The 15,435-nt window shown below is 35.1% G+C and overlaps 4 protein-coding genes across 5 annotated transcripts; 2 read left to right on the top strand and 2 right to left on the bottom strand.

Annotated features, from left to right (window-relative positions):
• LOC18613361 lies at positions 636–3,268 on the top strand. The gene is made up of 5 exons (XM_007050562.2): positions 636–783; positions 1,435–1,854; positions 1,967–2,050; positions 2,193–2,264; positions 2,796–3,268. Exons 1-5 carry the CDS (start codon positions 736–738, stop codon positions 2,979–2,981), a joined length of 810 nt encoding a protein of 269 aa, XP_007050624.2. The 5' UTR covers positions 636–735; the 3' UTR covers positions 2,982–3,268.
• On the bottom strand, positions 5,596–7,379 carry LOC18613360. Its single transcript, XM_018115191.1, has 6 exons — positions 7,248–7,379; positions 6,979–7,140; positions 6,745–6,867; positions 6,387–6,623; positions 6,125–6,289; positions 5,596–6,033 (listed from the first exon to the last, which is right to left on the bottom strand). The coding sequence occupies exons 1-6, from the start codon at positions 7,290–7,292 to the stop codon at positions 5,722–5,724; spliced, it is 1,044 nt and encodes a 347-aa protein (XP_017970680.1). The 5' UTR covers positions 7,293–7,379; the 3' UTR covers positions 5,596–5,721.
• LOC18613359 (chloroplast stem-loop binding protein of 41 kDa a, chloroplastic) lies at positions 7,941–10,397 on the top strand. Of its 2 annotated transcripts, none has more exons than XM_007050559.2 (6): positions 7,941–8,390; positions 8,500–8,621; positions 8,944–9,046; positions 9,130–9,268; positions 9,518–9,774; positions 9,978–10,397. In XM_007050559.2, the coding sequence occupies exons 1-6, from the start codon at positions 8,013–8,015 to the stop codon at positions 10,158–10,160; spliced, it is 1,182 nt and encodes a 393-aa protein (XP_007050621.2). In that variant the 5' UTR covers positions 7,941–8,012; the 3' UTR covers positions 10,161–10,397. The 2 variants fall into 2 exon arrangements, with proteins under 2 accessions (XP_007050621.2, XP_007050620.2); XM_007050558.2 differs by having other exon boundaries at positions 7,946–8,390; positions 9,497–9,774.
• Positions 10,810–14,810, bottom strand: LOC18613358 (RAN GTPase-activating protein 1). The gene is made up of 3 exons (XM_007050557.2): positions 14,673–14,810; positions 14,364–14,439; positions 10,810–12,793 (listed from the first exon to the last, which is right to left on the bottom strand). Exon 3 carries the CDS (start codon positions 12,780–12,782, stop codon positions 11,169–11,171), a length of 1,614 nt encoding a protein of 537 aa, XP_007050619.2. The 5' UTR covers positions 12,783–12,793; positions 14,364–14,439; positions 14,673–14,810; the 3' UTR covers positions 10,810–11,168.

Below are 15,435 nucleotides of genomic sequence, written 5' to 3'. Positions count from 1 at the left end.
TCATTTTTATTGTAAAACCAAGGCTAAATTACAAAAACAAAAACAATTACCTACTTTCTCAAATTTCTCTTATAAGCTTTATATATATATATATATATATATTAATTTTCTCTTTATTTTTTACTATATTTAATTGAACTTTTAAAATATTATTTTTATTTAATTAAACTCTTATTTTGTATGAAATTTTTTAAAATCTGTTATTTCTATGACATCAATACTTGAGTGATTGTTATATTTGTCAAATAACGTCTTCATGGCAAAACATGAAAATGTATGCTTAATTGCTTCTTTCACAACATGTCACGTTGCCTTAATGCCATATCTTATTAGCAGCAATAGATACATCAAATTAAGTAAAATTCGTCATGAGTTTACTTAAATTATTTGAATTTACTTATAAATAATAATTTTTTATTTTATATATCATTTTTAACAAACTATTTATTATTATAATACTTTCTAAAATTCAATAATTAGTTTCAACTTGATTTTTTCCTTTGTTTGGTGTATGAGCTGGTCGTTTTTGAAAAAACTAAAATAACTATTATCGAGGTTTTCCGCTGTTAAATAAATTTCCAAACAAAAATACCCTCAATTTTGTATAAAATTACTATCTTTTTTACATAATAAAACATATCCCTAACATGTAAAACCCTCTTTATTTTCATCTTCCTCATTCTCTCTCTAAACCTTTTCAGTCATTTGTAGCTTCAAGTCAGAGTCAGAGAGAAAATGGGTAGGAGGCCACTTGCTCAAAAGCTTCAAAGAAAGGCTACCACGGTAAAAGCAAACTCACTTTTACTTTTTTTTATTTTTTTTAAACGGCATAATATTTTGTTAACAAAGTTGTTTCTTTTTTCTTTTCTTGGTTTCATTTTGTGGGTGTTTTCTCGATTGTTGTTTTATATGTTCTTGTGGGTTCGTTTGTATTTGGTGTGAGTAGTTTTTAGTACAAGATATAAAAGAAGAGAGACTGTCTACGGTTATGGGTGATTTTGATGATAAATGATTGCGCGAGTAACAGAAGGTGCCTTGTCATTTAATTATTTTTTCACCATGACAATGACTCTTGAGATTGTAGGGCCTTTTCTGCTCTAAGCTCCGACTTGTAATCTTTATGGGCTCTATCTGTCTAAAAAATCCTATGTACCCTTGGACTCTTGGGTTTTGTCAACAGAGTAACATCATAGGTTAAGTTGCATGTTGATCCGAGAAAAGTGATTTTGCATGTAGATTTGTGTTCATTTGTGCATACAAGTTCTCCTTGTATCTGAATCCTTGTTGGTATTCGTATTTTCTGTTCCTGTGCTTTACTTGCTACTATGTTCTCCATTAGCAAGGAAATTCAGAATTTGGAGAAGAAATTCTTTTCCCGTGAAATGGATCATAGGACTCCTATCTCATTTTTATTGTATAATTACAAAATTCTAGTCTAAGCCTGACATTGCGGACCCTTCTGGGGGAGTGGAAAAGCAACCTGATAGCTCCAATCCTTCATCAGAGAAAGAATTGCAATTCGAGAAAACGAATCCTCAATTGGAGACGATAGAACCACAGACGAAATCTGCTGATTTATCTTCAGTAACAAAGGCAAAGAAACACATTGCTGGTACTAAGCTTAGGAGATCTGGACGTCTTTATAGTGCAGGTACTCCTCAAGACAAGGATATTGATCGTATAATTGAAGAGATGACTCTGACTGAAAGTGAGAAGGATGAGGAGCCATTGAATTTTGAGGGGGGGAAACTACCAGAGCCAACCTTGACAAATAAGAGCTTAGAAGAAAAAGTTGATTATCTTTTACAACAATTTGAAGAACAACAAAAGACCATAGAAGAATTAAAATTGAAGGTATTCAGTCTTTCTTTTGCCTAAATGTAAACGGTTTATTGCTGATCATAATATGTCTCTAAAGGCAAAAACCTGTGAAATTTAATAAAATGTTTTATTGACATTGAAACAGGTTACAATAGATTCTTCCCCAACTGGAAGCCCTAGGGCAGCAGATACCAGATACAGAAACTTGTATTTTGGTTCCCAAAAGAAGGTGACTTGTTGACTGCTATATTAGCTTTTCTTTTGAAGGTTTAAGTTATATGCTTTTTCCCCCTAACTGGAGATTGAAGTCTTGCTGCTTTTTTTTTTTTGAGGTTTAAGTTATGAAGTGCTTTTATCCTGCCTAAATGCAGATTGAAGCCCTGACAGATGAAAATCGCCAGCTTTCTCTCAAGTTGGAGCATGCTCTTGGCAAACTTGAAGCAGTATGTCTCTACAACACTATCTTAGCTCAAATATGCAGCCAAAGAGCTCTGTTACCATCACAAGAAAAGAATGATCTCTTTATATACAGTTCATATATAAATATTTGTTAGATTCTTTTATAGTCTATTGTACTAGAGTGGTGCTGACTGTAAGCTTTGCAAGTAGATATCTACAGCATAGAGGCATCACATTGATCCCTTGTGGTAACAATGAAGCAAGAGGCAGGATACACTTTTTTTTTTTTGTTTTGCCAAAACAAAGTGTCTTTCTTTGTCATGTGTAATTATTTGTAGCCTTGAACAGCGGAGTCATAAAATTTGACCCTTTTATGTATAAGGAGCAATATTATAGCTTAAATGAATTATTTCACTTTTGATGTATTAGTTGCAATCACATGTTCAGTTCCTATGTTGCTTTCTAGGCATATTTTAAACCTTGTTGGGGTTTGATATTTTTGGAAATTATTCTTAAAAATAAAAAATATGGTGCTTCTACGATGGAAACCAATAACATCTTGTTTTTTCTTGCAGTACGAGAATGGGGCCCGTGTATTTTCTGAAGGACTTGATAAACTGAAGGATATGATCTTGGTCACAAATCTGGCAAAAGCAACTGAAAGAGCAGTGAATTTATCTTCTCAAGCCTTTACTTCAGTGGATGCTGGTGCTGAGGCAAAAACTGGTGCTAAAAGAAAGAGAGTCCTTGCTGGTAAATAAAGAAGCAAAATTGAGCTTATACTTGAGAAACTTAGTTGTTCTGTAAGCATTTTGATTGGTATGGAAGATCTGTACAAGTTTATGATGCTACTCTATCCTGTACAAGTTTATGATGCTACTCTATCCTAATGCTTTCTTGTTGAACTTGTCTGTATGATGCTACCTTGTCCGCACTTTGACTTGCGTTTAGATAATTGCTAAGTACTCAGAGGACGTGTGTTTTGATGATGCCAAATATTTTGAACGTATAAAGCATATAACAAGTTCGTAGGCTCTATGGTCTTCAATTTCTATCTTGCCAACTAAAATGGAATATAAAATTTGCATCTGAATTGCTTTTACATTTTAACAAGCAAATTAGATTCAATTGTTAGACGTTTGGGGATTTGAACTTATCTTAGAAGAGATATTTCGGAAATGCTGCTGTAGTTCTGTGAAGTTACTTTGATTCAGTTGCAGTGGTGCTAAACGAATTTTAGAAGCTGATGAAAAACAATCTTTTGTTCTCTAATGCTATGGTACCTTTGGGTGACTTTTGTTATTGTTTGGAGAAATGAGCGAAGTGATAGTTAATCATCACAACATACTTACTTTCCAAAAGACCATCCTCTTTCAAAGTATCGTGAAGATACCATTCGATCTCGGTCATCCTTTATCTTCACAGATGTTGGTGTCAGTAGATCCCGTTTAGAGTTGTTGATCAGATAATCTCCGTCGTTTCAAGATTGGATGCTATTAAACATTGATGGAGTGCATCGAACTTCACGCCATCAACCTATTGGAGAAGGTGTCTTTCGTGATCACTTTGAAAATTGAAAATTCAGTGTTTTGATCAAACTCATAACCGTTCTGCACGTCGAGTGGAATCATGGAGTGTTTATCAACGTTTGTTAACGACATGGGACGAGAGATGTTCTAAGGTGATTTTGACTATGAACAATAAAACTGCTACACAGATAATTCAAATAAAAACAAATGAACCAAATACTAATTAAGATTTAACTTTAGCTATTAAAGATCTCTTAAAAAGGAATGACAAATCAGTATAATTCAGGTGTATTGCGAATATTATTTAGTTGATTTTTTTACAAATATGACTTTTCAATATCTTATTGGTACAATACTTTCCAAGATCCTCTTAAGGAAATGCTTCAATTTTACTAACGGATGTTGTGGGAATTGCATTCTCATGCATCATTTAATATAAATTTACTATTTTTATTTCTTTAAAAAAATTATTGCAATGTTTGGTTAGAAGTTTTTTATTAATGTTAATTTACAAAATTATTTTTTATATGAAAATATAAAATATTGGGTAAAATACTCTCACTCTTTAACTTTTAGTAATTATTTCATACGGGTATATTAATTTTCAAAATAGAAAGTCTATTTCAAAAGAATATTTTTCACTGGACACATAGTTCAATCTTAGTCTACTGTTAATATTTTCATTAATTTGATAATAAGATAATATTAAAAAAATAATTTTATCCTTTATCAATTTTAAAAATTACCATACTATATAAATTATATTTTTTATTTTTTTCTTATTTAAACAAAAAAAAAACTCCCTTGGGTGCAATGCTGCGTGTTCCCGTGTTCCCCAAGGAGCATAGATGGGTGCTCCACAGGGAGCACAAATACAGTGCTCATTAAGGAGTACCGATCTTGGTGGTTTTTGGGAACACCAGAACTGGTGCTTCTTGAGAAATCGGACCGGATCTGAGTCAGATCTGATCACAGGTGGTCGGGGTAAGAAACATCGTCGATCAGTCTAAAAAAAAGTAGAAATAAGAAAAAGGATATTTTAAACATCTCAATTTAAATATTAAAACCGTTTAATTGTTAAGGACGAAGAGTTCATTTTACAAATTAGTGGATTCATGTGTAATTATGATTAAAAGTTAAGAGTGATAGAGTATTTTATCTTAAAATTTAATAAAATTACTCTTTTAAAAAATAAATTTTTAAATTTTATCTTTTAAAATAATAAATAATAATTTAACAAAAATAACATAATAATATTAAATAATTTAAATGTGAAGTTAATAATATGTGAAGTTACTAAATTTTTATTTTTTATACTAATGCGTAGAACTAAATTTTTATTTTAAGCTGTTGGCGATTTTGTTATTACTAAGGAACAAAAAAAAATGAAAAGAAAAGAAAAGAAAAGAAAGCGATGGAAATTTCAGTTAGAGGTTGCAAAAATTAACGTAGTTTCCATTGTCCTCATGCGACGTAGTTTTGACAGCTTTTGCTGCTACTGCTTAGGTATCGTTAAGAAGCCAGTCTCTGGTTCGATTTTTTGGCTTTCAGCAAATTTTCATCGATTTGTATTTTTGCTTTGATCAGTTTACACTAACTGTTAATGCGCCTATTTTATGATTAATATTTTTTAAAAAAATTATTTGCAAGTTACAAGAAAAAGACAGTGAATTTTATGTTTTAAATCCTAAATTAATATGGAAAACTTGATGCACGGAAAATTCAATTGAAGTTGAATAAAAAGAAGAAATTGGGAAGAAAAATAGTGTAATTTTTCCCAAAATAATGGAAAAATTTATATTGTTTCCATTTTTAATAAAAATCACATTCTCATAGTATCAAAGGCAACCTTAGAAAACAGGAGTTATATTATTTGAGATATTAAGTAATTAATCATAAAATTTATCTTGTTACAGCCAAACTATCAGCTCCAGTGACGAGACATTAAACTTCCACCTATATTGCGCGTGACCTATTGCTGCTCTTCATCGAAGTAGTCGTCAAGAGACGTGGATAAGCCGAAGATATCCCTTGGAGGTGTTCGTGTAACTCGCTTGTCAGCATCGTCACAATCTCCATCGATTTCCTCTTCTTCTGCTATAGGAGACGAAAAGTCTAAGCACATTCCTCTTATTACTTCCTCATACGATGCAGAGAGATCTTGGGAGGTCATTTGATGGTACTCTACAAGCTGGTGAAGGCACTGATTTTCCCTTACCAGATTTGCATTTTCATTGGCTAGTCTGGATTTCTCTGCAAGCAGTGCTTCCAGTTGAAGCCTCACCTGTCAATGTTTACATCAATTTGGATCAGAACTATACACTGTGCTAAGATAACAAAAATTTTGTTTCTACTCAAGTGAATAAGAAACTTACCAGATCATCTTCCTCGGGTCGGATCCCCTTACCAAATCCATCTCGAAGCCTTCTGTTCTCTTCCTCAAGCAAACCGCAACGCTCTTGCACAAAACATAAATCAGATTTTATGGACTTCAACTCTCTTGCAAGTGAAGCGGCTTTGGTCGCCATGGAAATTGCAAGCTGCGAAAATTGAAAGGGAGGGTTAGAAACCGGAGAGCTAGGAGTACTACTTGGGTACTGATCAAGTCAATTAGATTCAAACGAAGGAATAACGAACATTTTTGGCTTTCTTTATCATCTTCTTGTCTTTGGGGCTTTGCTCGTTCTCTTTTTGCGAATCATCTCCTTTGTTATCATCTGACAATTCACTGGAATCAAATTTCCTCTTCACACCTATCTTCCTGTCTTCTTCCTTTGGTTTTTGTTTTGGATCTTCCTCTTTGGCCTCTGAATTCTTCAGGTTACTATGAAATATATCGGTCAATGTGGGAGGTTTAGCTAGCTCTCTAGCTCCCTTAAAAACAGAGCAAACAGAAAACACTTAACTTCATCAAGTTTGCAAATTTCTTATAGCTAAAGCTACAAAACTAAAGATAATCTCATAGTCTTAATTTAAAGGACGTTTTCTAGATTACCTGAAGAGCATTGTCGAGATTGTTAGATAGCTGAGAGAGAGTTTGTGAGATGGAATCAAACCCTCTTAGCAAAAGCAATGAATCCTCCTTCAGTCGCTTAGCTTTGTTGGATTTTCCTGAATTCTGCCCAAAATATCAAAATAAGAAACCTTGTCAATTGAACACCAACCCCAGAAGCAAACTTTCATAGCATAGCAATTAGCTTTAAGAAGTTGAAGAATAAAGAAAACTTACAATCTGTGTAGGCAAAGACGGATCAATATTTTGGACGGTAGAGAACTTGGCATTCCGATCATCGATGAGAGCATCGACCCGGTTACGAAGGGTGCTCCAAAAACCCTTGTCTGAAGCTGGACTGAAGAGAGGAGATGAAGAAGCCATCGAGCTTGTGGGCTCCTGTTAATGTATCCAAACAAAAGAAAAGATATATTAGAAGAAAAGGGACAAAAGGGAAAAGAACACCCCCATTAAAGGGGGAAAAAAGGTGGAAAAGGAGAAAGGACCTTGGTGAGATGAGGTGGAGATGGAGTGTCAACTGAAGCAGCCATGGAAGGAAAAGCAATATGAGAGAAGACAGATGTAGAGCAGCGAAGGGTAACGGCTAGTTTATGAGGGAGCTCTGGACTCTGGGAATTTAAAAAAGGTGCGCCGATCGGGGCTAACGTTCTAAAATCTAATCTGATGCAAGAGTTAAGTTGGGTCCACTGCTTTTAATAGATCATTCAAAAAAGCGCGTCAAGTAGGGACCTGGTGAGAATCTGACGGCCCTGCTTTCTTGATGCCTTTGGGGGTTTAAGCTGAAATGATTTAACTCTGGGTGTAGTCTGATTTGATGCAGTAACCAACTTTTTTGTTTGTTTATCATCCACAAGATTCTAAAAGTGTTTTTGAATTAGGATTTGGTTTGTTTGCAGATATGGCAACAGACCCTTCTTTGAATTTGAGCATTGTTCACTCCAGTCTTGACCATTCTCTTTCTTTATTGCTTTGCCACTCTGGAATCTTGACTTATCAAACGTTTGGGCTCAAGCCCAAAGCTTGCCTTTGCTCTTCTACTATATGCAACATAAAAAACTTTAATCTACACTAATTCTCATTAAATAAAATCAAAAGAAATGATTTTTGACATTTAGAAAGTTCATTAACCCCAGTTCCAAAATTACCCGGGAAAAAAAACTGTCGTGGGGTAAATGAAGGGGGCCAAACCGTTACCTTTATCTTGAACCAAAAATTGCTGGTTCTGAAACAAGCACCAAAAGTAACGGTCAATGGCTGCTCTCGCTTCCTCATCCTCGTCTCTGCTCTTCTCCTCTCCTCCTTCCAAGCTTCCTTCACCTTCTCTCTATCCTCTTCCTCGCTTGTCTCTTTCCACTTCCTCTTTTCTCTCTTCTTCTCTTTCCATATCTCCTTCCTTCTTTGCCTACCCCACGAGCTCTAGGAGATACTCTCCCTCTTCCTTCACTGTCAAGGCCAGTGGTGGAGAGAAGAAGAAGGTCCTGATAGTTAATACAAACAGTGGTGGGCATGCGGTAATTGGTTTCTACTTTGCAAAAGAGCTATTGGGTTCTGGCCATGAGGTCACCATCTTGACCGTCGGAGATGAGGGCTCAGATAAAATGAAGAAGCCCCCATTCAACAGATTCTCTGTAAGATCAAATAACCATTGTTTTCTGCTTTTCGTAATCATTGGTTTCTAATTAGAGTTTTTCTTTTCCTTCTTCTTCTCCTTTTTATGGGATTTGAGAATGCTTATAGGAAATTGTGAGTGCTGGAGGGAAAACGGTGTGGGGAGACCCGGCAGATGTTGGGAAGGTTGTTGCAGGAGCAACATTTGATGTGGTGTTAGATAACAATGGCAAGGACTTGGACACCGTAAGGTTTGTTGCATTAATTCTGTATAAGTGATGATGGTTTTCACCATATTCTGCTTGATAGACTCGGCGGATATGCTGAGTTTTAGTCATTCAGTAGAGTACATGGATCAAAATATTTAATCGTGGTTTCAATTTGCATTCACAATTTTGATGATCAGGATTAGATTTTCCTTCAAAATTAAGGAAAAGATATTCAAATCTTGGACCAACCATTAGATAGTTAAGAAAGGAAGTAAGAAATTAAACCTGTATGTAATTTAATTAAAGCAATTCATTATGGCCAAAACAAAACGGTAGCCATTCTAATTTCAATTTTCTCATGTAGGCCTGTGGTAGATTGGGCCAAAAGCTCTGGGGTGGATCAATTCTTGTACATCAGCAGTGCTGGAATCTATAAGCCTACCGACGAGCCTCCTCATGTTGAAGGGGTATAAGATAGTAATGTGTTTATAATGCCACAGGCATGAATAACATTATTGAATCGACTCAAGCAAAATCTTCATTATTGCAGGATGTTGTTAAAGCTGATGCTGGTCATGTTGGAGTCGAGAAATACATAGCCGAAATTTTTAGTAGTTGGGCTATATTCCGGCCACAATACATGATTGGATCCGGAAACAACAAAGACTGTGAGGAGTGGTTCTTTGATCGTAAGTGAAGGAATCTTTTGAGCTTCCTAAGCCATACAACAATTTCACCATCAGATATATTGCCATAGACTTTTGCCTTTAAATATACAAATATATTGCCATGAACTCTTTTAAGGCTTCATTCCCGTTTCTTGGAGGTTCCGAAAAAACTGTTGTATCAGTGTTAGTATGTTACTTATTTTCCTTGATTTAGGTGTTAAATAAGTGCATGATATTTATTCTCGACAGGAATCGTCCGGAAGAGACCAGTGCCAATCCCTGGCTCAGGGATGCAACTTACAAACATCGCCCATGTTAGGGACTTGTCCTCTATGCTTACTCTGGCTGTTGAGAAACCAGAAGCTGCATCTTCTAATATCTTCAACTGTGTCAGCGACCGAGCGGTGACTCTGGATGGAATGGCCAGATTATGTGCTGAAGCTGCTGGCTTACCAGTTGACATTGTTCATTATGATCCAAAAGCTGTTGGAATTGATGCAAAGAAAGCTTTTCCTTTCCGTAATATGGTAATATCGTATTTGTTTACTGTTTTCCAAGACAAATTTGATTTCACTGCAAAATCTGCAATCGCTCAATATAAACCATGGGTTATCTTCATCTCAGGTCGACCGATTTAGAATGTTACAATGTATTCTATACTGTAAACTAACTGCTAATCCAGAAGTTCTGCGAACTGAAGTATAGTTACCATCATCCTGTCATTGTGCAGCACTTTTATTCAGAGCCAAGAGCAGCAAAGGACATATTGGGGTGGAATGGCACCACAAACCTTCCAGAAGACTTGAAGGAGCGATTCGAGGGGTATGTAAAGATAGGGCGAGACAAGGAACCTATGCAGTTCGAGCTTGATGATAAGATACTAGAGTCCCTTAAAGTTGCAGTAGCTGTTTGATCAACCAAAATCAAGCGTCAATTTTAACTCAAACCAGTCCATTGGACAAGACTGTACGAGATGAAATTTCATGTTTCTTTCCCCTGCATGTCATCTCAATCTTATATATTCGTTTCTTTTCATAATTAAAAAAAAAAACTGTAACCTCTCCATAAACCTCATGATGCATTTCAAGACGAAGGTTAATGACATTGGAAAACCATTAATCCGAATCACATAGGTAGCATTGCATATTAATATTACGGTGTGGTAGCTAAGGTAAACTTCGTTGCAAGAAGCCTGCCAGAACTGGACAAGGGTATATTCATTACTAGACCCTACCAGGCATGTATTTATAATCAAAGCAATGACCAGAACACACATGAATGCAAACAGCATAACAACTAACAAGAACAACTGGGTCATCCCAAAGGCATTGGGTTGATATACTTGTACGTCAAGATAAGGTCCCACTTCAAAAGCAGTCAAAAACCAAAATACCAAGTCCACAACAGAAAACGAGTAAAGATCAATCCAAGAACATATTACAAACACACTTCAACAAAAAAAAATGCCACCATACTAATTCTCTTAAAGATTTAAAAAAAAATGCATGAAAGTGCAAGTGAATTAACTATTACTTGCTACTTCATATGAAATCTCAGAAACATTTGAAAAAAAAAATTGCATATTAAACTGTTGAATAATGATATCTGAAACAGATGACTGCTGTATCTCAAGTACATTACAGCTACAACTAAAGGAATGATAACATGCTGTCCAAAGAGTATGTTGCTGAGTAAATTTAAATTAAATTCAGCTTCCAGCTAATTAGAGCTACAACAATTAAACTCAGACTCTTCTATTATCTGACTTTGACGAATTAGTCTTCAAAAACCTAACCTACATTGGGTAGATCTCCCACACTAATTTTGTACCTTAGACTATAATAAGCAAGATTGAAAGTAGAAGATTATTTAAATGATTTTCAGCTGAATATAGCAATAACAACAGACATACACAGCATGACTATTCTTCTCGCTCGATCTTGAGATCCTTAAGCTTGGATTCCAGTTCACTCTCATTTTCTGCATTCTCCTCTTCATCATCCTCATCATCTTCTCCTTCTGGATCATTCTCATCCAAAGGACCAAGCATATCAGGCCAACTTTTAAATGATTCCTTCACCTCATCTATCCCATCATCAGAAATGAAATTTCCATTGATATTCAGCAACTTAAATCCAGGTTTTTTCACAACAACCTGAGCCAAAAGCCTTGCCCCGGCTCTCCTTATGGCATTTGAGCTCATATCAACTTCATTCAACTGACCATGACCCTCTCCTATTGCCTTAGCAATCAAAATAGCACCTTCATCCTTGAGTTCATTCTCTGCCAAGTTTAATTTTGTGAGGAATTGTTTTGATGCAATACAGGCTGCTAAAGAAGCAGCACCTTTGGCTGTAATGTCATTTCCAGCCATTTCCAGAACTTCAAGAGAAGGTGCACTCTCTTTCAGAGCATTGGCGAGTGCTTCTGCCCCCTCATCCTCCAGGTTCAAAAAACTGAGGTAAACCTCAGTAAGATTCGCAAACAGGGAGAGAGCTTCGCTCAAAGCAACTCCAGCTTCCACACCAAACATGTTGTCACGCAGATCAAGCTTCTTTAAATGGGTACATGTCTTTAGTGCTTCAGCTAGAGCCACACCACCATCTGCGCCAACTCTTGTAGAAGAACACCGGAAATCCTCCAATGCACAGGAGCGCTTCAAAATCTCAGAGATAGCAATTGCACCTTCATCCCCTGTCATGTTATTGTGAAACTGAAGAACTTTCAGCTTCTCAGTAGAAGGAATTAGCTCAGAAACTGCTCGAGCAGCTTCTTCTGAGATACCATCATTCATCAAATAAAGTTCCTCCAAATTATTCTGTGACTTCAAGAGTGCCCCAAAAGCTCGGACACCCTTTTCACCCAAGGCATTGTTCGAAAGGTTCAGGTACCTCAAGTGACAACCTTCCAGGACTGAAGAAAAAATATTCATGACTTCGAGAGCTTCTGATTCTGGCCTTCCAGCAATAAAATCTGAAAGGTCTACCTCTGTCAATTGATCTTTAATGGATGATAAGATGGGTGCAGCAACATTTGCTGCATCCAAGCCAAAACTTCTGTTGCTAAAGCATATCTTAGTATAGGAATTTCCTGGCTGTCTAAGTGGTTTCAAAAGGTCCTCGGCCTCCTCTGCATCAATAAATGCCCGCCGACCTCCAGATATATCAAAGACAGTTTCATGGAGAGCAGTATTTTTATCTGCTAACTCTCCATCCTTTACCGTAGGGCCTCTTTTAATAACTTCCAGCATCAGTCTACTGGATTCTTTTGCATATATTTGCACTGCAGAACTTCCATCACCATCAGGCTCCTTCTTGTAGTGTTGATCTGCAGTTGCAAAAGCTAACTCTTCTATTTTCTTGGCATCCTCCTCAGCCTCTTCACTACTTAGTAGGCCATACTTTCGAGAGAAAATGGATGGAGTTGTAAGATTCTTGGTCATCCGCTCTACAAGCATTAGCCTTGTACTATAACTAGGTGGCCACAATTTCACTGACAGCAAGCGGTGTTGTAAAGCTTGTGATCCAGATTCCATTATTAATTAACCTAGGAGCATCACATATTACAAATACATTATAACAAAACCAGGATACATGCCAGTGCACAAACAGAACAAAGTACAAGTTAGTTAACCATTTGAATTTGATAGCCAAAGAGATCTGTAACCATTGCTCAAAACTATATACCATAATTTCAGAAATGCAGTATTATAATCATCCAAGTCGAACCGCTAAGTGCTCAATAATTTTCATGCCACCTCCTAAAGCTAAGAGGCCACTTAACCAACACATTTCTTAAATAACATTGACTGAAACAAAACAATCAATAAAGATGAAATGCCAAAATAAAGGACCCATACGAAAAGAGCAATGAAGCTGGACTTCAAAATAAGCAACTATTTTTACATGAAGTAATTGTACAACATAATTAAACCATAAGTTTAACTACAACACCAAAAAAGGGCATAGCAAAAATAATTTTGAAGAAATCAAAATCTCAACAATTTTGTTTAATTCCTGTTACACTACTAAAAGACTTTAATTTACAGTTTAAAAAAAAAAGACTTTAAGTTACAAATATATCCCCTATGAATAGCATCAAATATGTTAGTGCCATGAAATTCTTATCATGATAGATCTATTAGCCAATTACTACAGAATCAGTTCAAGCAACTTTCAAAAGAATTAACCAGAAGCAATCTTATTTAATTCTAACTAAAGCAACAAGGCATCAGTTACCTTTCAAAGATTGTTTCAACAGAAGCAATCACCAAAATGGTGTTACAAGTAGTAGTGGTGATAGCATAGGGCCATCAAAAGATTGGACAAAAGGATAAGCATTGTCAATGATGGCAGAGTGGCAAATCCGAGATGCCACAAGCCAAGGTTTTGATGGAAAGTGAACAACAATAAAGGCGTTGATAATTCTGGAGGAAAGTCAATAACGTTACATTCCCTTAAGCTAAAACCTTGAACTAGCCAATATGCAAACTTAATTATTGATCCAGGTTGACTGTATTTTTGTTCGATAAACATTTTCAGTAGCAACATTATACCAACATGTTAAAACTTCTGCTTTTGACAACCAATCACCAAATCAATAATGGAAAGTTTAGGTAGTGCACACCTGAGGTGGAATAATAATACAATCCTTCTTCCCAAATTCTAAAGCTATTGAGCAAAGATATCAACACCAATGATTGATTGCTTATATCAAAAATCATCTCAGCCTATTTCAATTAATGTAGAATTTGTCTTCTAATGCCCCACATATATGATTATGAACAATATTCTCCCCACGCCCCAAAAACAGCTTATAATTTTTTCCATCAAAAGCAGAAATTAAAGATATCTAAAATCCATCATTAGGTTGCTACGAGATCATACAGAAATGAAAAAAAAAAAGTTAAAAAAGTCTTATGAAAAAAAAAATTACAAGTTAATGTCGTCCAATTCAACATTGAGAAACTAAGAGGAAAAAAACAAACGTTATAAACAAAGCGGAAAATAAGGAAATAGTGCACGAAACCCTAAAATGCCAATTCACAAAATCACTAATTACATAATAGATTGCCCATGAATAAAAAATAGATTTAAAATATCGTTCAATTTCTCACCTGTATACCGCCTGGTACTTAATAAAAAAATTTTAAAAAAAATCTTGAATCTTGCACTAGCTGATTCACCAGGAACCTGAAATAATAAAAAGAATCCAATGATTACCCACTTAGTTTTCAAGTTGTTTGGAATTCAATAAACCAACTAAACAAATAAACAACCTTACGATAAAATTAAAAAAAAAAGGGAAAAACAAAAACGCTACACTGTTTCTTTTCTGCCGAGAAACAAAATAAGAATAACAAACCCTAGAATGAAAAAAAAAAAAAAAAGGGGGAAGGGTTCCATTGAGAGCAGAGAGTTAATACCTTTTTTTTTAATTTTTGAAATTTAAGAAAGAAAGGAGGAGAGGTTTTTTAATAGTGAAGAGGTGCAGAGTAAAGTAATGATGAAAATGGTGATGAGGGAAAATCAAAAGAGTGCGTGCGGGAATTGGAGGGAAATGATGGCTTTGCTTAAATTTTATTTTGAGAGCCAAAGGTGCGTAGGATTTCCGCTTCTTATTTTCATATGAAATTACTATATTAGCCCCTACTTTTTCGTGTATTTTTGTGTTTGGGCTTGGCCCTGTTTCTAAAAAAAACAAAAAACTCGTGTAGTTTGTTGAACGGCATTATTCAATCTATATCTCATTTAATTCAAATTTTTATTGTTTATTTATTTTCCATTCAATTTGAAAAAAAAAGTAAATAGTATAATTTTACTTTCTATTATATTTTTATATTTTATGACAAACATTATAAAATAAACAGGTAAGTATGTTATAAAAAACAACAAATAAAGCAAAATTTGTCAAAGTTATACCTAATATTGTAACACAAAATAAGTTCTTGTGATCATGACAATTGATTTTTAATGATTATCAAGTCTTACTATTTAAGAGGACAATCATAGATTCTTCAACAATTAATCATGTCCATGATTAGTTATAATTAATGGTTTAACCATTCGTTCTAAACTCAAAAAGAAAAAACTAGGGAAAGAGTACTTCATAATTAGTGTTTCGTTCAATTTATGAAAGAGCTTTTATTGTAAAAACAAAAGTAAGGTGTTTGATTTTTGAAATTTTAA

This window comes from Theobroma cacao, chromosome 1 (genome assembly GCF_000208745.1).
Source record: "Theobroma cacao cultivar B97-61/B2 chromosome 1, Criollo_cocoa_genome_V2, whole genome shotgun sequence".
NCBI classification, from domain to species: Eukaryota; Viridiplantae; Streptophyta; class Magnoliopsida; order Malvales; family Malvaceae; genus Theobroma; species Theobroma cacao.
The sequence above is the reverse complement of the archived record's forward strand: the minus strand, read 5'-3'. Positions and strand labels throughout refer to the sequence as shown.